Here is a 22498-nt window from a genome sequence, read left to right as displayed (position 1 = left end):
TCCTACCTTTAGTTGTCTTCACTCAGCCGAGCCACCGATGGAACTGAAGAGGACATCCAAACCGGCAGAAGTTATCCTCCAAGGGGCGCTGAAGAAATCTTCCATCCGATGAAGTGATCCTCCAAGCGGCGCAGAAGAAATCTTCCATCCGGGCGAGGTCATCTTCCAAGAGGCGCTGAAGAAGTCTTCTATCCGGGCGAGGTCATCGTCGAAGCCGGGTCTTGAATCTTCATCCCGCCGACGCGGAACATCCTCCTTTCCCGACGAACTACCGATGAATGAAGGCTCCTTTAAGGGACGTCATCCAAGATGGCGTCCCTTCAATTCCGATTGGCTGATAGGATTCTATCAGCCAATCGGAATTAAGGTAGGAAAAATCTGATTGGCTGATGGAATCAGCCAATCAGATTCAAGTTCAATCCGATTGGCTGATCCAATCAGCCAATCAGATTGAGCTCGCATTCTATTGGCTGTTCCGATCAGTTGCGGCAGTGTAGGGGGGCAGATTAGTGGTGTTTAGACTCGGGGTACGTGTTAGGGTGTTAGGTGTAGACAGCTCCCATAGAAATCAATGGGATGTCTGTCAGCAGCGAACTTGTACTTTCGCTATGGTCAGACTCCCATTGATTCCTATGGGATCCGCCGCCTCCAGGCTGGCGGTTTGAAAACCAGGTACGCTGGGCCGTAAAAGTGCCGAGCGTACCTGCTAGTTTTTTGATAACTAGCAAAAGTAGTGAGATTGTGCCGCACTTGTGTGCGGAACATCTGGAGTGACGTAAGAATCGATCTGTGTCGGACGGAGTCCGGCGGATCGAAGTTTACGTCACAAAATTCTACTTTTGCCGGTCTGAATCCTTTGATAACTAAGGCGAATCAGCCTCGCCACAAATACGCTGCGGAATTCCAGCGTATTTGAGGTTGACGGCTTGATAACTAGGCCCCTATGGCTGTCCAGACCGCTGGTTATGCGGGGCTGAGGTCGGTTTGTCTGTGTGGTACTTGGTTCAGTAAGCCCTATTTACTGAACCAAGTGGGAGAAAGCCAGGGACAAGTTATTTTACAGGTCTGGGGACATAGTTTTAAAGGGGCATTGTTCACCAAAGTCACAATATGTCCCCAGACGGTTCTTAAAGGGCCATACACACCCTATAAAAGTTAATACGTTTTCAGGGGCACAATCTTCCAGGGGCCATAGTCATGAGGAAGGAGGCTAGCAAATAGGCTTCTCCACAATCCAGGGAAGCAGGGCAATTTTCCATTTAAAGGGCCAGTTACAAAGAGCAGTTTGTAACATGGCAAGATTGATTTTAAATAAATCATATATTTTTTAATAATCACGGCTTACACCTTTTTATTGGACTTTAGCTTTTTGGGATGATATCCACCAGTTATATCACAGTGGTACTTCATCACCGAGTTCGGCTAAAGAACTTTTGTGCTAGAGTCAAGAGTAACCAGCCAGACAGTATATTTCTGCCAGTGAACACAGTGTGCTGGACAGCTGTGAATTGTCCAGAAGGCTTTTGTGGCACTTATCAAGTGCCTTACACATTGTGAGTATGGTTTTATCATTGTTTGTGTAGATTTTTTAAACGCTGATATACACTATTGCGGTGCCCTTGTCTTCTATCTCTCATATCCACAGCACCAATCCGGAGGGATATATGGCTCTGATTAGTGATCTGGACAGCTGCTAATAGTTCAGAAGGCGTTTGTGGCACTTATCAAGTGCTTTGTCTTTTGTATGATACACACTATTTGGCGCCTCTTTTTTTGTATCTGAAGGAGAACTGCTGCACATGCGCAAAACTTGACTAGAGGGAGACAGGTATAACCTCAATATTATGCTTATAAAATGTATTTAGTGTTCAATGTCCTTTTTAGACTAAGCTACTGGTGACAGACATATTTCTGAGTTTTTCTTTTTGTTCTTCCTTATCTGATTTTCCATTTGGATAAGTCAAGGTTCACACTTCACAGCTGCTTTTGGTTTCTGCTGAACATGGTTTCTTTTTGGATCATTAATTCTGAGATTGTGGTTTCTTCACTCTGTCTGATCTTGAAAATAAATTTAAGAAGTCCCTCGTCTTGAAAAATAACCATTTGTATATAGAAAGTTATATAGCTGAAACAGAACACACGTGTTAAACCATGAAATATAAGATATTGAGCAAATCTTGCAAATTGTATTTTCCAGATGATGGGAGCTGGTAGGATATTGCTTTTTTTTACTATGTCATAATAAAGGATGTAATTACAGGATGTTTAATAACCCTTTAAACAAAGGTGACAAATCTGAAACAGTAAATACTTTCTAGACGTAATTATGTATTCAAAACAAAGATTAGCCTTAGAGTAATATTTACCACCTATATGCTGATGATACCCAAATCTATCTTTCCTCTCCTGATATCTCTCCCTCTTTACTCAACCAGATTTCTGACTGCCTCTCTGCAGTTTTCTCTTGGATGTCTTCACATTACCTCCAACTCAATCTGTCCAAAACTGAGCTGCTTCTTATCCCCCCCTCTGACGTTTCTCTGATGGTTGGAGACTCTATTCTCAACACCTCACCCCTGGTCCGCTGCCTTGGGGTCACACTAGACTCAGAACTCACATTCAACCCACATATACAAACGCTTACCAAATCCTGCCGGTCACACCTACGCAACATTTCCAGAATTCGTCCCTTCCTTACTCAAAAAACTACAAAAATACTTATTCATTCCCTCATCCTGTCACGCATTGATTATTGCAATCTACTCTTAAATGGCCTTCCAAAACACCGCCTCTCCTCCCTCCAATCTATTATGAATGCTTCTGCTAGACTCATCCACCTAAGTCGATGATCTACATCAACTGCTCCGCTCTGCCAGTCTCTACACTGGCTCCCCATACACTCCAGAAAACAGTTTAAAGTATTAGCCCTAACCTACAAAGCACTCAACAGTCTAACTCCCAACTATATTTCCTCTCTCATCGTGAAATATTCCCCATCCCGTCCTCTTCGATCAACCTCTGACCTACGTCTCTACACTCCTGTTATCTTTACATCCCACTCCCGCCTCCAAGACTTCGCACGTGCTGCTCCTGTCCTCTGGAACTCTCTACCCCGCTCCATTAGACTGTCTCCAACCTTGTATAGCTTCAGACGATCCTTGAAAACCCACCTATTCAGAGAGGCTTACCATCTCTCCTCCATCCCGCATCCGAACCAAACTAATACATGTACATGAACTGCCTGACTCACTGCTGCAAATACAACCGATGTAACAAGCTACCCCAACCTTATGTCTCTGCACCCTAAACCTATAGAATGTGAGCTCTCCGGAGCAGGGCCCTCTTCCTCCTGTGCTAGATTTGTTTAGTCTTGATATGTTTTGTATTGTATCACAAATCTTTGTCATTGTATACCCCTATCATTGTACCCAGCGCTACGGAATTTGGCGGCGCTATACAAATAAATGATAATAATAATAATATTAATATTTAGATGTTTGCTTGTTTTTTGCAATTGTATTAGTTGTTTAAACATTGAAGATATGAGTGTAAACATTTAGTTTCTATAAAGTAATGGGTGCCACCACATTTAAACTTAAGTTTGCCCTTATCTCTCTCTTTTGCTTGGGGCAATTAATGACATTTATAAATCAGGCAATAAAAGATAGTTAGTAAACTAGGCTTGTTTGGAAAGCCTGTTAGATAATTATTTTAACAATCCAATGTTCCACGCAACTTTGTTTTCACAGTCTATTTTATTACCTGTTTTATATCTGCCCCTAAGTGTCCTTAGCAGGAGAGAGATAAAAGGAAACTTAAATTCAAACATGGCGGACCCACTGCTTTATAGAAACTCAGTGGAATAACACTTAAATTAGATGAGTAGGGTGGGCATGCAGAAAGCCTCTGGCGAAGCAGGTTTTCCGTGAAACGCCTAAGGCCACGGCCACCTTACCTTACGGGTTTTGGATCATGGTGTCCAACTTGAAACTGTGTTACATTTTTATTATCCAGTTGCAACTATTTGCCTCAAACTTCAGTGACATTGTTTCAGGCAATTATGAGTCTAGTTCGGTAGCCAGGCATTCAGGATTTGAAATCTGTTGGATCCTGGAATGCAGCCTTGATTCACCTGCAACTGCTTGAGGACTGACTTGTTGAATGCTATACAGGTGGTCCTCGATTTACGCCGGTTCAATTTGCGCCATTTCAGAATAACCACCTTTTTTCAGTCATGTGACTGCTATTGAAAAGCATTGTGAAGCATTGCATTGATTAAAATAGCCAGTAGGTGGAGCTGTCCGCTTGTGTTGCAGCAAAGATATGCAAAGCCAAGCACAGAAACAGGCTGGAATTAATTAGTCTAGCTATACATGAGCTATCGAGCAGCTTTAATAGGAACAAGATCTTCCTGTCTATAAATCAGTCCAGATTGGAATGCATAGAAAGAACTGTTTGCAGAAAAATGCAAGTAAAGTCTGTGTTGTGTGATTATTTCATAAGGTTTATAATGCAGTTTAGCAAATGTTTTTGTTAATTTAACTTAGTTTAATTATATATTCTGTATTGTGTGATTATTTTATTAGGTTTATAATGCTGCTTAGCATTTAAAGTCTTCATTTCAAAGCTTTAAAAATAATGTATTAGGTGTTACTTATGACAATTTTGAGAGGGGCCTGGAACCTAACTCCCTCACTACCCATTGACTTGCATTATAAACTGGGTTTCAATTTACAACGGTTTTGATTTACAACCATTCCTTCGGGAACCTAACCCCGGCGTAAACTGAGGGCTAACTGTACTTACCTCATACGATTGAGGTTTTGGAGAGTGAGTACCCCTGCACAGGGGACTGTTTGTAAATTTCTTTGTGTTATTTGCATTAAATCTTTTATCCTATAAAGAGGATCTTTGTGCACTTTTTTCAGATTGCCTATCCAGTGTATATATACATTCATTTAAATTTGAACTTAAAGGGACACTAAAACCCCAAATTTTTCTGTCATGATTCAGGTGGACAATACAATTTTAAACAACATTCCAATTCACTTCTATTATCTAATTTGCTTATTTTTTCGATATCCTTTTGTTACAAACTGCTATTTGTAACTGTCCCTTTAAATGGAAAATTGCCCTGCTTCCCTGGATTGTGGAGAAGCCTATTTGCCAGCCTCCTTCCTCATGACTATGGCCCCTGGAAGATTGTGCCCCTGAAAACGTATTAACTTTTATTGGGTGTGTATGGCCCTTTAAGAACCGTCTGGGGACATATTGTGACTTTGGTGAACAATGTTCCTTTAAGACTATGTCCCCAGACCTGTAAAATAACTTGTCCCTGGCTTTCTCCCACTTGGTTCAGTAAATAGGGCTTACTGAACCAAGTACCACACAGGCAGACCACCCAGAAGTTAAAGTGTGCAGGCAATTTACCTCCCAGGCTGTGAGGTTACTGCAGGTTAGTTGCCGACCGCTGGGTGGCCGCAGTTCGTGCAAACGAACACGTGGCGGCGGCCATCTTTGTTCATTCGAATGCGGTCAGCGGTGTATGCTAAAGATTCTGTGGAACTAAAATCGGATGCGCAAATACACGAACACAGCTGCCCCTTACCTTCTCCCATACGGAACTTTGCAGCTCCAGAGACTAAGTCCAGTTCGAAAATGGGACTTAGTCGTTTTTTCTGCATGAAATTGACCGACGCACAGCCCAAATCTATGGAACTGTTTTGGGCAGGAAATTATGCTTGCGGTCGGTCATAAAGGGACCTCCAGCTAACTTTTGATCCACTGGAGGGATTTGGCTGATTTTTGGAAGTGTTTATGTTTGATGTATGCTGAGTCTGAATATGTAACTTCTATGGAGATTGAATGTATGGTTTAAAAGTTACAGTGTATGTGTGAAAACCATATTTTTACTGTATGTAATAATTATGTTAACTGCTTATCTGAAGGGAGGGGATGTGTGGGTTGTACTGTTATTTGATTGGTTATTTTATGCCTCCCCCTGGGTGTGTCCTGTATGTGCACAACCGTAATAAAAACCAGGCTGGGTGTTACAGCACCTCAGACCTCTTCTGACCCTCTAACTTGCAGCCTTGACTCATGTTTGTAGGGGACAGCTATAATCACTACAGGGATTGCTATGCTCTTCATACTCCCTTAGCTACTGAGCTCTTGTAAGAGCTCTTGTTCCTGATCCTGCTTCGCTCTACAGAAGGAAGAGGTTCACCTACTGGAGCCTGGTCGTAGGTCCAGGGCGCAGAGCAGACGGCGAGATACCAGCCCAGCAGCGGTGGTTCGTAGAGTCTGCATTACTTATGGTGGCTACGCAGTAGTTATGGTGTCTACGGTGCTGATGATCCTTTGGTGAGCGCTAGGAGCATCCTTTTCTACGGTCCAACTTCCAGCCAGCCTGGAGGCAACCGTAACACCTTTGTTGAAGAAATGGCAATGTACATGGGTGAGCCAATCACACGAGACATCTATGTGCATCCACCAATCAGCAGCTACTGAGCCTATCTAGATATGCTTTTCAGCAAAGAATATCAAGAGAATGAAGCAAATTAGATAATAGAAGTAAATTAGAAAGTTCTTTAAAATGACATGCTCTTTCTAAATCGTGAAAAAATTTTTTTGGGTTTCATGTCCCTTTAAACAGCTTTTGCAGTTTAAAAAAAAAAAAAAAAGTTATGTTCCTGGAAACAATAAATCCATATTTTCTTGGCATACTTGCAGTCTCTCCCCACCAATAGAGAGCATAATACCGCCAATAGCAAAGGCAGTTGTCCTTATTATCCAGTGATTAGTTTAAACTTTAACAGCTTTTATTTAACTTTTTTTTTAGGCCAAAAAACATTTTGACGTGATGTCACTTCATATGAAAACATTTTGAGCATGCTGTTTCTTTAAACTTACGCTTCCAGAAGAAATATGGGTAGAAAATATCCTGTTTGGTTCTTTCACAGTTGAGATAGTGCATGTAGTTTTAAATCACATTCCCATTGACTTCTATTATCAAATTTGCTTCATACTTTTGGTATCCTTTGTTGAAAAGCACAACTAGGTAGACTCAGGAGCAGCAATGTACTACTGGGAGCTTGCTGCTGATTGGTGGCTGCACACATATGCCTGTTGTTATTGGCTTATCAGGTGTGTTCAGCTAGCTCCTAGTAGTGTATTGCTGCTCCTTTAACAAAGGATACCAAGAGAATGAAGCATATTTGGTAATAGAGGTACATTTAAAAGTTGTTTCAAATTCTATGCTCTATCTGAATCATGAAATAAACATTTTGGGCTTCATTTCCCTTTAAAATAAATCTATAAACCAGAGGTGCCGATGAACTAAATTAAAATAGTGGAAACATTGACTTTTCTAGCTGAAGAATAGGAATAATTGTGTTTTTATTATTACTTTGTAACACACAGTAAAAGAGTTTTGTAAAACAATTTTATTGCATTTTCTTTCCCCCCTGTGGTATTATGCAGTTTAAAAAGTCCTCTTAGATTTACATGACTTGCCATCCCAGAATACTTTGCAGCATGGAGTTCTTGAATTCTCTCTGTCTTGAGTCTGTCTTAGGCTGAGGTGTTGGTTATCAATTTCTCATGCTTGCTGCTTGCTAAAATTCACATAAATGGCGCCACAGCAACGCCCAATGCTGGCACAGAAAGGCGCAATAAAGATGTCAAGCACACTAGCCCACAAGGTCCGAATAGGGGGCATACAGATATTGCACAGTTGAATACACGGCATGGCGCACCTGAGGGAAACACAAAACTCACTTGTTAGTTTCTTATCGAATGGACAACATTACCTTAAATGACCATCAAATACAGCAGATGCACGTACAGAACACAAAACAAACACTCATAATTTTAAATGAGCAGTAGATTTTTTTCTGACAAATGTCAAAATTGACTTCAATTTGCCAGCCCCTGTATCATATGACAGCCATCAGCTAATCATAAAATACTTATACTATACCCTGTGAACTCTTGCACATGCTCAGTAGGAGTTGGTGTCTCAGAAAGTGTGCGTATAAAAATTCTGTGTACAAGTTGATGATAGAACTAAGTTGAAAAGTCTAATAACTCTGCATTTTCTGTCTTAATTCAGTTCTCTGGAGTAATCATATTTCAGGCTAAAATGCAGTGTAAAAAAGTACCATTCCCTAGATTTGCACAGTCAACATTGTTATATTAATACACTTTATAACTTCTTAAACTCTAAATTTCTAGCTGTTTCTAAACCCCATGCAGGCCGCTTCTTATCTCAATGCATTTTATTAGCTTGTTACAGCCAGACAGTGCTAGTTCATGTGTGCCATATAGATAGCATTGTGCTCATTTCTGTGGAGTTATGCAGGAACCAGCACTAATTGTCAAAATGCATGTTTGTAAATAGCACTACAATAAGGGGGCAGTCTGCAGAGGCTTAGATACAAGGTAATAACAGAGGCAAAAAGTATATTACTATAATAGTATTGGTGATGCAAAACTGGGGAATGGGTAATAAAGGGATTATCTATCTTTCCAAAGAATAACATTTTTCAAGTAGACTGTGCCTTTAAGACTGGCACATTGCTAGTGATTGGTGGCTGTGTGGGTATGCTGTTACTTAATGGCCCACTGGTCAATCCATAGTGGCTCTTGAACAAGGTCTTAAAGATATATTACTTATTATGTAATTACCCAGAACATTTATAATATATAGGTGGTGGGGGGGAGGGGGGATTTTGTACTGTACTTTTATTATTTATTTTGCCTGTTTTGTTTGTACTTTAAATCTGAAATGGTAGTCCACCATCCCCCTACAGAAACGCTGTAGTAGAAACTTCTTCATGCAGCACTTGATCAGCACAGGAGCTCATTTATAGCTGTCTCTAACTGGCCACAGCAAATGAGATAAGATAACATACACTCAAATGGTTGAATATGACTCAAGGGGTGTGTATCTGAACTGCAAAAACGTGCAATTTGTTTCTAACAAATTACACTTTTAAATACATTTATTTTGTGTGCAGATCTTTTGCAGTGCAGGGATTCATTTCTGATGCAAAAATGAAAAAAAAAAAAATATTTTGTCTGTTTAAAGGGACACTGAAACCAATTTTTTTTTCTTTTGTGATTCAGAAATAGCATGCAATTTTAAGCAACTTTCTAATTTACTCCTATTATCATTTTATCTTCGTTCTCTTGCTATCTTTATTTGAAAAAGAAGGCATCTAAGTTTTTTTTTTTGGTTCAGACCTCTGGACAGCACATTTCTATTGTTGGAGGAATTTATCCACCAATCAGCAAGGATAACCCAGGTTGTTCACCAAAAATGGGCCGGCATCTAAACTTACATTCTTTCATTTCAAATAAAGATACCAAGAGAATAAAGAAAATTTGATAATAAGAATAAATTAGAAAGTTGCTTAACATTTCATGCTCTATCTGAATCACAAAAGAAAAAATGTGGGTTCAGTGTCCCTTTAACTATGCGTTTAACCCTTAACATATTACTGCACATTATTAATGCAATATTCATTTTGTATATTTTTTAGTTGTGAATTTTTCATTAAAATGTAATTAGCTCTGGTGTTGCAGTTGCTGGACAGAAATTCACAGCTAACAAGATATTACATTTCGCAAATAAGAATTAAAGGACCAGTCAACACAGTAGATTTGCATAATCAACAAATGCAAGATAACAAGACAATGCAATAGCACTTAGTCTGAACTTCAAATGAGTAGTAGATTTTTTTTTCTGGCAATTTTAAGTTATGTCTTTTTCCACTCCCCCTGTACCATGTGACAGCCATCAGCCAATCACAAATGCATATACGTACCATGTGACAGCCATCAGCCATTCACAAATGCATACACACTTATTCTTGCACATGTTCAGAATGAATGGTGACTCAACATGTTTAAATATAAAAAGACTGCACATTTAGTTAATGGAAGTAAATTGGAAAGTTTTTTTTACAAATGCTGCTCTATCTGACTAATGAAAGTTTAATTTTGATTGAGTGACCCTTTACCTTTTTTTTTTTATTTTTTATAAATGCCCTAGTTAAACCAGGGACCTCCCCAATTCTGCCCATGGCTGACAGAACCATTCCCACAGCATATACACAACCCTGCACCTGCCTGCGAATCGCTGTGCCCACAAATCGCTTGTGACTCTGCCCACAGATCTCCCTCAATCAGCCTAAGCCTCCCAGTCCTGGAAGGTAGATTTGAGGGCAGAGGAAAGAGGAAGAGCAAGGTGCAGTTTCAGTCTGTTTCTCTCCTGTGGCACCAGGATCCTCTCTCACTGTGATTGCTCTAGCAATATGGGCTCTCCATGTCTTTTTTGACAGGTAATATTTGATTACTTTTTGTCAAGAAAGAAGCTTGCCCAGCTACTACATATGATCGGGTTGACTCCGAATTTGGAAAGAAATGTGTCAACTACAAGCTAAATGCTTCACTTCCTTGTCATATTCAGATATGGTCTGGGAAGAATGTAAATTGTAAACAAAGTTTTGATCTTGTGTTTCTCTAAAAGAAAAGGGTATCAAGAAGTCATGAGATGAAAAATAATTTGCCTTTTTATAAACCAATGGTAAGATGCTACCTTGAAACTGGCACTGGAAAAAGAGCGGAAGAGGGTGGTAAAATTGATCAGGGGAATGGAAGATTTGCATTATGAAGAAAGGTTGCAATTATTTACACTGGAAAAGAGGTGTCTCCGAGGTGATGCGATTACATTATACAAATATATACAGCAATTATCTACCTATCTATATATCTATCTATCCCTTTATCTATGTGTCTGTCTATCATCAATCTACCAGCTATCTTTCTATTTATCTGCATATCTATCTATCTATCATCTATCTATCTATTTTTTTTATCTATCTATCTATCTATCTATCTATCTATCTATCTATCTATCTATCTATCTATCTATCTATCTATCTATCTATCTGCATATCTATCTATTTATCTGCATATCTATCTATCTATCTATCTATCTATCTATCTATCTATCTATCTATCTATCTATCTATTTATCAGCATATCTATCTATTTATCTGCATATCTATCTATATATTTATCTATCTATCTGCATATCTATCTATCTATCTATCTATCTATCTATCTATCTATCTATCTATCTATCTATCTATCTATCTATCTATCTATCTATCTATCTATCTATCTATCTATCTATCTATCTATCTATCTATCTATCTGCATATCTATCTATCTATCTATCTATCTATCTATCTATCTATCTGCATATCTATCTATCTATCTATCTATCTATCTATCTATCTATCTATCTATCTATCTGCATATCTATCTATCTATCTATCTATCTATCTATCTATCTATCTATCTATCTATCTATTTATTTATCTGCATATCTATCTATTTATCTGCATATCTATCTATCTATCTGCATATCTATCTATATATTTATCTATCTGCATATCTATTTATTTATCTGCATATCTATTTATTTATCTGCATATCTATCTATTTATCTGTATATCTATCTATATCTATCTATCTATATATATATATATCTGTTTGTCTGTCTGTATATCTAGCTGTCTGCACACCACACAATCACTACGCAAACAGTGCACACTACATTAACAAACAAAACACACTGTAATGGGATTGATGTTGTTAATGGGTGGGTGGCAGTGGATATTTTTAAAAGTCCATGTTTAACCCTTTTCAGACAGTCAGGGGTGGAGCAGTGGTCCCATTATAATGATGTATGTAGGAACCTGATTGTAAAATACTGTGTACAACATCCAATCAATTTGGTTCAAAACACTTTCAGAATTATTTTTAAAGTAGACACCTCATATTTGTTTCCTTATAAAACTCATAAGGATTTCAGTTCTTAGCCAAATTACCATATGTGCAGACATCCGAGGAGGGCGAAGAGGATACCAGAAACCAGCGACACCGGCACAGCACACAGCAGAGAGATTATTCTGTAGCACCAGAGTTTGCTGGATTCAAACAGGATGTCGCTCCATGTCCAGACTTTGTCAAAGCTGTGAAACGAGTCGGGTTCTGCCAGAACATCAGAGAAATCCACCTGGAACACAGAACCAGAATTATACATTTATGAGAAGGGGTTTTGCACTTAATCTGACACTACCCATGTTTTTTTCTCTACTTTATATAAAAAAGCAGCATTTAAATATTAAATATTGCATTGGCAAGTAGCACCTATTAGCCAATCAGCATTAGTAGGAAATACCTATCAGCCAATCACATTTATAAGAATTACACAACTGATACCGTTGTATTAGTTTAAATTTAAATAATTTTATATCAAATTTTTCTAGAAAAAAAATTAATTCAATATTTAAATCCTGCTCTTTAATATTTATCACAATGTATCTTTAATTACATGTTGTCCGCAAGCAAGCAAATTCACCCATTTACAGGCGCGCAATAAATAATCCGCAATTACAAGTGGCTGGTTATTGCTACCGCAAAATTGCAGTCACAATTAGCACTTACACAATTAAGCAGAGATTAGATCTCTGGTTAATTTTATAAATGTGCCCCCAAAATCAAGAGTAATATACTTTATTAAAGAATAAAGATAGTAGCATCTTCATTAGACATGTGCATGGCGAAAAAATTCGGATTTTTTCGAATTTCGGTTCGGAGCGATTTGAATTCGGAAAAATTTGAATCAATTCGGTTCGGATTTGTTTTGGATTCGAATAAATTCGGTTCGGATTTGTTTCGGATTCATTTGGATTCAAATAAATTCGGTTCGATTCGGTTCGATTCGGTTCGGTTTGGAAATTCGGAATTTCGGTAAGTGTTAGGTGGGATTAGACTAGTATTATGTACTGTATATTAGGTGTAACCCATAGCAGAGTGATATAACCTAATATACTGTACAATACTAGTGTAATCCATGGCCATCCGAATCTACCGCATAAATCCGAATAAATCCGAACTAATTCGGACTTATTCGGTAGATTCGGCACTATTTTAATTCGGGAATTCGGATCGATCCGAATCCCGAATTTTACGAATTTTGCCAAATTTCCGAATCGAACCGAATCGCACATGTCTAATCTTTATCTTTGATAAAGTAACTGCACTAAGCAGTTTTTGTGGCTAAAGTTGAGCTGTATGGTATTAGAAAAACAAACAAACTGAAAAGTGCCTTTGCATTGCCGTCTATGGGAACTGTGTGCTCCCTGTAAATATATATGTATATGCTTATATAAATGACAAAGAGTGAAAGTTCACTGTCCCTTATAAAACTGTATTCCAGAATATAAGTGGACCTTGGAATACTAGGTACATACATACAGAAAGTCCCAATGTAAATAAACTGGTAAGGACTCTAATGAGAATCCTAGGTTGCTGAATCACAAGGGTCACAATGGTAATAAAAATCAACAGTGAAAATGCTGGAACAGTAACTTTAGCATGAATACACGTGACATGAATGAAAACCCCCTATACACGCTCAGAAAACAGACTGCAAAGTTACACCTTGGAAAGGACAAAGTTTCAGCAATCCATGCTGAGACTCCGGTGGTATATAGTAACGATGGTGATAGCAATATCTGCTTAAATGGTCCTTTAAACCTGCACTAACTGCAACCATCCCGGCCTCAGTCAGCGTCTCACATGCGGTCAGTCAAACGATGCTTGCAAGAGCCTCCACTCGTAGAGGAGGTTCCGGCGTCCGTCTATGCAGGTGGGGGCGTTGGCTGGAACACGTGATTCTCCAGCTCCAATCGGTTCATCTGTGGATTCGGCTGTAGAAGGAAAGAGAAAACCAGCCGATACCGGGACTCCAAGAGCACAGACCATCACTGCTGCCTGATGAAATGCAGTTGAGTAAAGAAGAATAGCGGTGGATGGTTAAAGCTTCTTATTTTATGCAATCAAAGATAAAACGGCATCCATGGGTCACATACGGCACACACTAGCAACAAACTGCTAATATGTTTCGACCCTTAGGTCATAGCAGCCCTATATCTTAACTAGAGCACAGGTGAAATAATCAGCTCACACATCAGCTGATTATTTCACCTGTGCTCTAGTTTAGAAATAATGAATATCTTGCCTGGTAAGGGTCCTACGGACTGGAGTTTGGAATCACTGAGATAGAGCATACAATTTTAAACAGCTTTCCTATTTACTTCTATTGCATATACTTAATTTATTTGGTATCTTTTGTTGAAAAGCAGAGATGTAAATTCAGGAGCGTGCACGTGTTTTGAGCACTATATGACAGCGGTTTTACAAGAATGTTATCCATTTGCAAGAGCGCTAGATGGCAGCACTATTTCCCAGATGCCTACCTAGGTATCTCTTCAACACAGAATATCATGAAAAAAAAGAAAATTTGATAATAGAAGTAAATTAAAAACTTTTTTAAAATGATATGCTCTATCTGAATCACAAAATATATTTTGGGGTTTTTCATATTACTTTAAATAAATCAGGATTTTTATAAATGTCCACAAACAGGAGCTTTTAATTAGTGCAATTGGTTCCTCTATTTAAATACACTAACATACCTCCCAATATTTCCTGGATGCCTGTCAGGACTTGGAGGTTTATGCATTGTGCGAGAGGCTTGAGATTGGCTCAGATCAGAGGCGGGTGGACAATGGGCATAATGTATAGATGTATTGTATTGGGTACTTGTAAAGAGCGGCTAATCACCCGTAAGGGTCTTAAGGCGCTGCTCATTTTATCGCCCACTGAAGGATGAAAGGCTGAGTGGACCTTGCCGGGGATCAAACCTGCAACCCTTGGGTTGCTACAGAGCTCAGCCACAGTGCCTTAGCATGCTGAGCTATCTGTCCAGCATTAAAGATCATGGCATGGACAGTGTAAGGGGCCCTTTGTGGAGTTATTGACAGATCCCTGTTTCACTTTGGGAACCGAGACATTTTGCCTTGAAGGGAAGACTTGCTCTCACACCCAACATATGTAGGATGGTTGGGAGATCTTCACTAACAGATCAGGATAAAAAGGAGACAAACGATTTGAGACATCAACGTCAGAATGCAGAGTTGGTGATGGTAAACATGACTCTGTGGGGTTAATTCCAGTCTATTGGCCGATTTGTTGGCAGCAGAAATGGTCTCTTTCCTTTTTGGCGTCATCACAATCATGGGATTTTGGGTGTTTCTCTGAGACAATAACTTGTTTTTGGCTCTTCCATAAAAGCCCTACAATATTGAAAACCTTGTTTTGCAATCTAGTTACAGTAATAGAAATTGCACAAAGACACAACCCGTTAATGACAGTGCGGTTTTCCAGTTTTTTATGACATTTGTTGCAATGGAGGAAACCTCGACACTTAGCGGATTCACGGTTTACATTGGGAGAACTGTTAAAATCCCATTTTAGAAGATGAGATCAGTTGCTGCCACTTCCTTCTAATAGAAAACCGCTGCATTCTTTGTTTCAGATGTAAATCTCGCCAAACAAGGAAATGGTGCTGTATAAATCCATAATTGTAAATAGTAAAAAAAAAAAATCACAAATGAGAATATGCGATTGGGTTTGTGCGAAATCTTAGGTTTTTCCCCCCACTTTTTTTCTCCATTGACTTCTATGGGGGAATACATGAACACGCACACAATATTCTAAAACAGTTTAGCAAAAATCTTAATTCTAGCGCAATTAATGCTCAAGCAGAAGTGTTAATTTGACCTTCACTCGTTATCTGGCCCTGTATGATTTAAAAAGGAAAATAGGGTAAATGTCCCTTTAAAGGGACAAGAAATTCAAGATTAAACCTTTATGGTTCATACAGTAAGTGCAATTTTAAAGGACTATTGTAGTAAAAAAAAATGACATGCACTTTAACCCGCAAAGGGCTGATCATCGTTTAAGCACTAAAGGGTCTCTATTCTTAAAATTACATAACATGCAATTATTTGACTATAATGGCCCTTTAAGAGACTTTAAATGTACTTCTGTTTTCAAATCGATTTTGCTCTTTTGGTATCTTTTGGTATCTGTTGTACCTAGGTTGTATCAGAGCTTATTGGTGACTACATACATGTCTGTTATCATTGACTCATCAGATGTATTCAGCTAGCTTCTAGTAATGCATTGCTGCTCTAGAGCTGACTATAACTATGTTTTTAATTACAGGTGTTAAACTGAACTGAAATAGATGCATCAAAAGGCAAATTTAATAAAGGGCCAGAGTAATTTTTGAAAAAAAATGTAAAAATGGTTTACAACTTTATTTTTTTTGCTTTTTTCCCCCTTTGTTGTGTTTATGCATATAGTGTGTGTCACTGTCCACCAATAGATTTGTAGGAATTGTCCCTAACAGCCAGTAAGATTCTATCCCACTGACCAATTGGTAATAAACATGCACTTCCTGATAGTTTCAAAGGCAAGATTAAAGGGACAGTCTACACCTCAATTTTTATTGTTTAAAAAGATAGATAATCCCTTTATTACCCATTCCCTAGTTTGCACAGCCAACACATTTATAATAATACACGTTTTACCTCTGTGATTATCTTGTATCTAACCCTCTGCAAACTGCCCCCTTATTTCAGTTCTTTTGACAGACATCCATTTTAGCCAATCAGAACTGGCTCACCTGAACTCCACGTGCGTGAGCACAGTGTTATCTATATGACACATATGAACTAACACCCTCTAGTGGTGAAAAACTGTCAAAATGCCCTGAGAGAAGAGACGGCCTTCAAGGGCTTAGAAATTAGCATATGAACCTCCCTAGGTTTAGCTTTTAAAGGGACACTCAAGTCAAAATTAAACTTTCATGAGTCAGATAGAGCATGCCATTTTAAACAACTTTCCAATTTACTTCCATTAACAAAATGTGCACAGTATTTTTATATTTAAACTTTTTGAGTCACCAGCTCCTACTGAGCATGTGCAAGAATAAGTGTGTATGCATTTGTGAATGGCTGATTGCTGTCACATGGTACGTGTATGCATTTGTGATTGGCTGATGGCTGTCACATGGTACAGGGGGAGTGGAAAAAGACATAACTTTTAAAATTGTAGGAAACAAAATCTACTACCCATTTGAAGTTCAGACTAAGTGCTATTGCATTGTCTTGTTATCTTGCATTTGTTGATTATGCAAATCTACTTTGTTGACTGGTCCTTTAACTAAGAATACCAAGAGAACAAAGCAAAATTGGTGATAAAAGTAAATTTTAAAATGGTTTAAAATTACATTCTCTATCTGAATCATGAAAGTTTATTTTGGACTAAACTGTCCCTTTAATAGCTTTCATTTGTACATTGGCATCACTAAATGCCCCCCCATCTCATCACCACCCCGTCAGGCACTGCAGCAGCTTCAACCGCCTCCGCCCACAGCACGCCCACCCCACATGTGACACATCCAACCCTCCCCACAGCACATCCACCCCACATGTGACACGGCCAGCCCACAGCACGTCCATCCCACATGTGACACTCCCAACACACAGCACGCCCACCCCACATGTGACACACCCAACCCTGCCCACAGCACGTCCATCCCACATGTGACACACTCAGCCAAGCCCACAGCACACCCACCCCACATGTGACACATCCAACCCTGCCCACAGCACGTCCATCCCACATGTGACACACCCAGCCCAGCCCACAGCACGCCCACCCCACATGTGACACTCCCAGCCCAGCCCACATCACGCCCACCCCACATGTGACACACCCAGCCCAGCCCACAGCACGCCCACCACACATGTGACACACCTAACCCTGCCCACAGCACGTCCATCCCACATGAGACACTCCCAACCCACAGCATGCCCACCCCACATGTGACACACCCAACCCTGCCCACAGCATGCCCACCCCACATGTGACACTCCCAGCCCAGCCCACAGCACATCCATCCCACATGTGACACTCCCAAACCACAGCACGTCCATCCCACATGTGGCACTCCCAACCCACAGCACGCCCATCCCACATGTGGCACTCCCAACCCACAGCACGCCCACCCCACATGTGTCACACCCAACCCAGCCCACAGCATGCCCACCCCACATGTGATACTCCCAGCCCAGCCCACAGCATGTCCATCCCACATGTGACAAACCCAACCCTGCCCACAGCATGCCCACCCCACATGTGACACACCCAACCCTGCCCACAGCATGTCCATCCCACATGTGACACACCCAGCCCAGCCCACAGCACGCCCACCCCACATGTGACACACCCAACCCTGCCCACAGCACGTCCATCCCACATGTGACACACCCAACCCTGCCCACAGCACGCCCACCCCACATGTGACACAACCAGCCCAGCCCACAGCACGTCCACCCCACATGTGACACTCCCAGCCCAGCCCACAGCACGTCCATCCCACATGTGACACACCCAGCCCAGCCCACAGCACGTCCACCCCACATGTTACACACCCAGCCCACAGCACGCCGACCCCACATGTGGCACTCCCAACCCTGCCCACAGCACGCCCACCCCACATGTGACACTCCCAGCCCACAGCACGCCCACCCCACATGTGACACTCCCAGCCCACAGCACGCCCACCCCACATGTGACACACCCAGCCCAGCCCACAGCACGCCCACCCCACATGTGACACTCCCAGCCCAGCCCACAGCATGCCCACCCCTCATGTGACACACCCAACCCTGCCCACAGCATTCCCACCCCACATGTGACACTCCCAGCTCAGCCCACAGCATGTCCATCCCACATGTGACACACCCAGCCCAGCCCACAGCATGCCCACCCCACATGTGACACACCCAACCCTGCCCACAGCACGCCCACCAAACATGTGACACTCCCAGCCCAGCCCACAGCATGTCCATCCCACATGTGACACTCCCAGCCCAGCCCACAGCACGCCCACCCCACATGTGACACTCCCAGCCCAGCCCACAGCATGTCCATCCCACATGTGACACACCCAGCCCAGCCCACAGCATGCCCACCCCACATGTGACACACCCAACCCTGCCCACAGCACGCCCACCCCACATGTGACACTCCCAGCCCAGCCCACAGCATGTCCATCCCACATGTGACACACCCAGCCCAGCCCACAGCACGCCCACCCCACATGTGACACACCCAACCCTGCCCACAGCACGTCCATCCCACATGTGACACACCCAGCCCAGCCCACAGCACGCCCACCCCACATGTGACACACCCAACCCTGCCCACAGCACGTCCATCCCACATGTGACACACCCAGCCCAGCCCACAGCACGCCCACCCCACATGTGACACACCCAACCCTGCCCACAGCACGTCCATCCCACATGTGACACACCCAGCCCAGCCCACAGCACGCCCACCCCACATGTGACACACCCAACCCTGCCCACAGCACGCGCACCCCACATGTGACACTCCCAGCCAAGCCCACAGCATGTCCATCCCACATGTGACACTCCCAGCCCAGCCCACAGCACGCCCACCCCACATGTGACACTCCCAGCTCAGCCCACAGCACGTCCATCCCACATGTGACACTCCCAGCCCAGCCCACAGCACGCCCACCCCACATGTGACACTCCCAGCCCAGCCCACAGCATGTCCATCCCACATGTGACACTCCCAGCCCAGCCCACAGCATGCCCACCTCACATGTGACACTCTCAGCCCAGCCCACAGCACGCCCACCCCACATGTGACACTCCCAGCCCAGCCCACAGCACGTCCACCCCCACATGCGACACATCCAGCCCCGCCCATTACATACCTAGTTTCACCCTCCTGCCTTGGCCCTGCCTACAAATCACCGGTGGGCTTTCTAAAGTTGCCTATCAAGAAGACATTTTTGGGGACACCACTTTATTTTTCATGCAAAACATATTTCAAGTGATAGGGAATTCACATTTTTTTCTTTCAGGATTCTATTATCAAACGTGCTTCATTCCCTCTGTATCTTTTGTTGAAGGAGCAGCAATGTACTACTGGAAGGTAGCTGAATACATCAGGTGAGCCAATGACAAGAGGCATATATGTGCAGCCACCATAGTTGCCAACATTTCAAAAAAAAATTCCAGGGACACTTTGCAGCAGAGCAAGCAAGCGGGTTACTGGAGTATTGACGACCTACTGTTCAACTGCTCCGGCCACTCAGTTCTGCAATCAAAACACACCCATTTGAAAGTAATAGTATAATTTAGACTTTTCCATAGTTTATTATACAGATTACAGCACCAAGCTCTTACACCTACCCAGTCTCTGGACACATTCTGGGCATATGGTTATTTTTACAACACAGCATCAAAATTAGAAAGACAAATAATATGTAAACCCATTCAATAATAATAATAATATTACATTAGGAATGAATTATATTTAAATAATATCTATCTGTTTTTGTGTATGTGTGTGTGTATATATATATATATATATATATATATATATATATATATATATATATATGCAAACAATAAATAATGTGCAAAGGAGATTTTCAGGGACATTTCCAGGGACAAAAAAAATCCAGGGACATACAACAAAATCCAGGGACTGTCCCTGGAAATTAGGGACTGTTGGCAACTATGGCAGCCACCAATCAGCAGTTTGATCCCAGTAGTGTATTGCTGCTCTTGAAGCCTACCTAGTTATGCTTTTCAATAAAGGAGACAAAAAGAACAAAGCAAATTAGATAATAGACGTAAATTGGAAAGTTGAATGTCTGAATCATGAAGGAAAATAGTTCTTATGCTTATGAGTAAAGAACAAAATTCAAGTTTGCCCTACCTAGGTATGCTTTTCAACAAGGGATGCAAAGAGAACAAAACAACTATTATATTAGAAGTATATTGGAAAGTTGCTACATAAATCATGAAAGAAAGTCAGATTTCATATTTTAATTGTGCTATTTCATGTGCACAACAGGTTTGTTTATAAAGCAAATTAAATAAACAAAGTAACTCAAAAATCTTAATCTGAATATTGTTCTGTGGATACAGAGACAGTAAAGTCAAAATTAAACTTAAATAGATTGGATGGAGCATAGAATTGAAGCAACCTTTCCATTTAGTTCTAGTCTCAATTTTACTTCGTTCTCTTGGTATCCTTTGCTAAAAAGTAATCCGAAATGAGCTGAGGGGTGTGCACATGTCTTGCAACAATGTTTATAACAATATTATACATAGTTGCAAAACACTACTATCATAGAATGCTAAAGGCATGTGAACTCTCCTAAGCTACTATTAACCTTCATAGGTTTACGCTTCAACAAAGGATACTAAAAGAACAAAGCACATTTGTTAATCAAAGTAAATTGGAAAGCTGTTCAAAATAGCTTTCTCTGTCTGATTCTTGAATGTTTAATTTAGACTTTAAGGTCCCTACTGTAAATATTTACTAGATACAATTGCTATATCCTTTGTGTGTGTGCGCTGTGGTATTTGTACATTTATGCCTTAGGCTTAGAGATAGCATAGATTGCGTTTTCCCCCAATCTTGTCCCTCCCATAGCTACACAGGGACCACTTAAAGGGGCAATTAACGCTGTAACATTTTTTTATTTTATTTTATTTTTTTCTTGTAGCTAATTTTGAACTGACCCTAAATGGCCCCAGCAGAGGAGATAAGACAACTCACTTTTAAACCTTTGGAAAATAGATTACAATATGGTGACACTACATTACTCTTTATAGACTGACACGTTAAACTTATATCTTCAATATTTAAACTGATATAATTAGAAAATTGCATCTGCGTATTATTTCTGGTCCATCTTTGCTTTTAACACAGCATTTATTTACTATTCAAATCCCGTTTAACTAAAAACCACATATACTCAAACTATTGTCTATATATGATAACATGCTCAAAATATTTTTTTTAGTTTTCTTTTACCTTAAGGTGCTTATTGATTCCTCGGGGGTCTCTCAAATCCAGACTTGGAGGGGATTCTGTGTAGACTGTGGCATTTGGAGGTAACTGCATATATTTTGGTTCATTGTCCAAATCCATAGGACATTCAATTAGATACTGGTCTTGTATCATTGCCGGTCAGTCGCTGAACACTTGAAAGATACTTGAAAAAGTATAACTATAGGTATGCTAGTGTGCTCACTCACACAGAATTGTATGTACTCACTGAGTGTCTGTACTTTATAAAATCTTGTATGGATCTTTGAATCTCTCTCTGTCTCCCTGTCTTACTCTGCTTGGGATGGTGCTGTGGATAATATTTCAGATTCTCCCTTGGAGCAGTCAGTGACACTTGCCTGTGACATGCCAAACACAACTGTCACTGTATATAAATATGGTCTGTCTTAGTCTCACAAACAACACAGCTGTGTAAGATTAACTGCACTTACTCTGCAGTCCCTAGGGTTTGTCCAGGAGGTGGCAGTATTGGCCAAGTATTGAAGAGTAGACAAATGCTGTGTGGGGCATTCCGGTCAAAATTTAAATGCACATAGATGAATTACATCTTTGAATAAAAACATATTTGTTATATATATATATATATATATATATA

The 22498-nt window shown here is 40.8% G+C and overlaps 1 protein-coding gene across 1 annotated transcript; it reads right to left on the bottom strand.

The window, feature by feature from the left end:
* Nucleotides 1-7381: 7381 nt before the first annotated feature.
* LOC128643230 (caveolin-2-like) lies at nt 7382-22229 on the bottom strand. The gene is made up of 3 exons (XM_053696213.1): nt 21868-22229; nt 11904-12091; nt 7382-7757 (listed from the first exon to the last, which is right to left on the bottom strand). Exons 1-3 carry the CDS (start codon nt 22015-22017, stop codon nt 7601-7603), a joined length of 495 nt encoding a protein of 164 aa, XP_053552188.1. The 5' UTR covers nt 22018-22229; the 3' UTR covers nt 7382-7600.
* Nucleotides 22230-22498: the final 269 nt, after the last annotated feature.

The sequence above is a fragment of the Bombina bombina genome, chromosome 12, assembly GCF_027579735.1.
Source record: "Bombina bombina isolate aBomBom1 chromosome 12, aBomBom1.pri, whole genome shotgun sequence".
Lineage (NCBI taxonomy): Eukaryota > Metazoa > Chordata > Amphibia > Anura > Bombinatoridae > Bombina > Bombina bombina.
Note: the sequence above shows the minus strand (reverse complement) of the source record. Positions and strands in the feature narration are given on the sequence as shown.

Coding starts and splice junctions, on each gene's coding strand:
- LOC128643230 (XM_053696213.1), bottom strand. CDS start 22,017: ATGATACAAGACCAGTATCTAATTGAATGTCCTATGGATTTGGACAAT. Junction 12,092..21,867: donor GAATCAATAAGCACCTTAAG/GTAAAAGAAAAC, acceptor TCTGTGTTCCAG/GTGGATTTCTCTGATGTTCT. Junction 7,758..11,903: donor CTCGGATGTCTGCACATATG/GTAATTTGGCTA, acceptor TGTTTCCCTCAG/GTGCGCCATGCCGTGTATTC.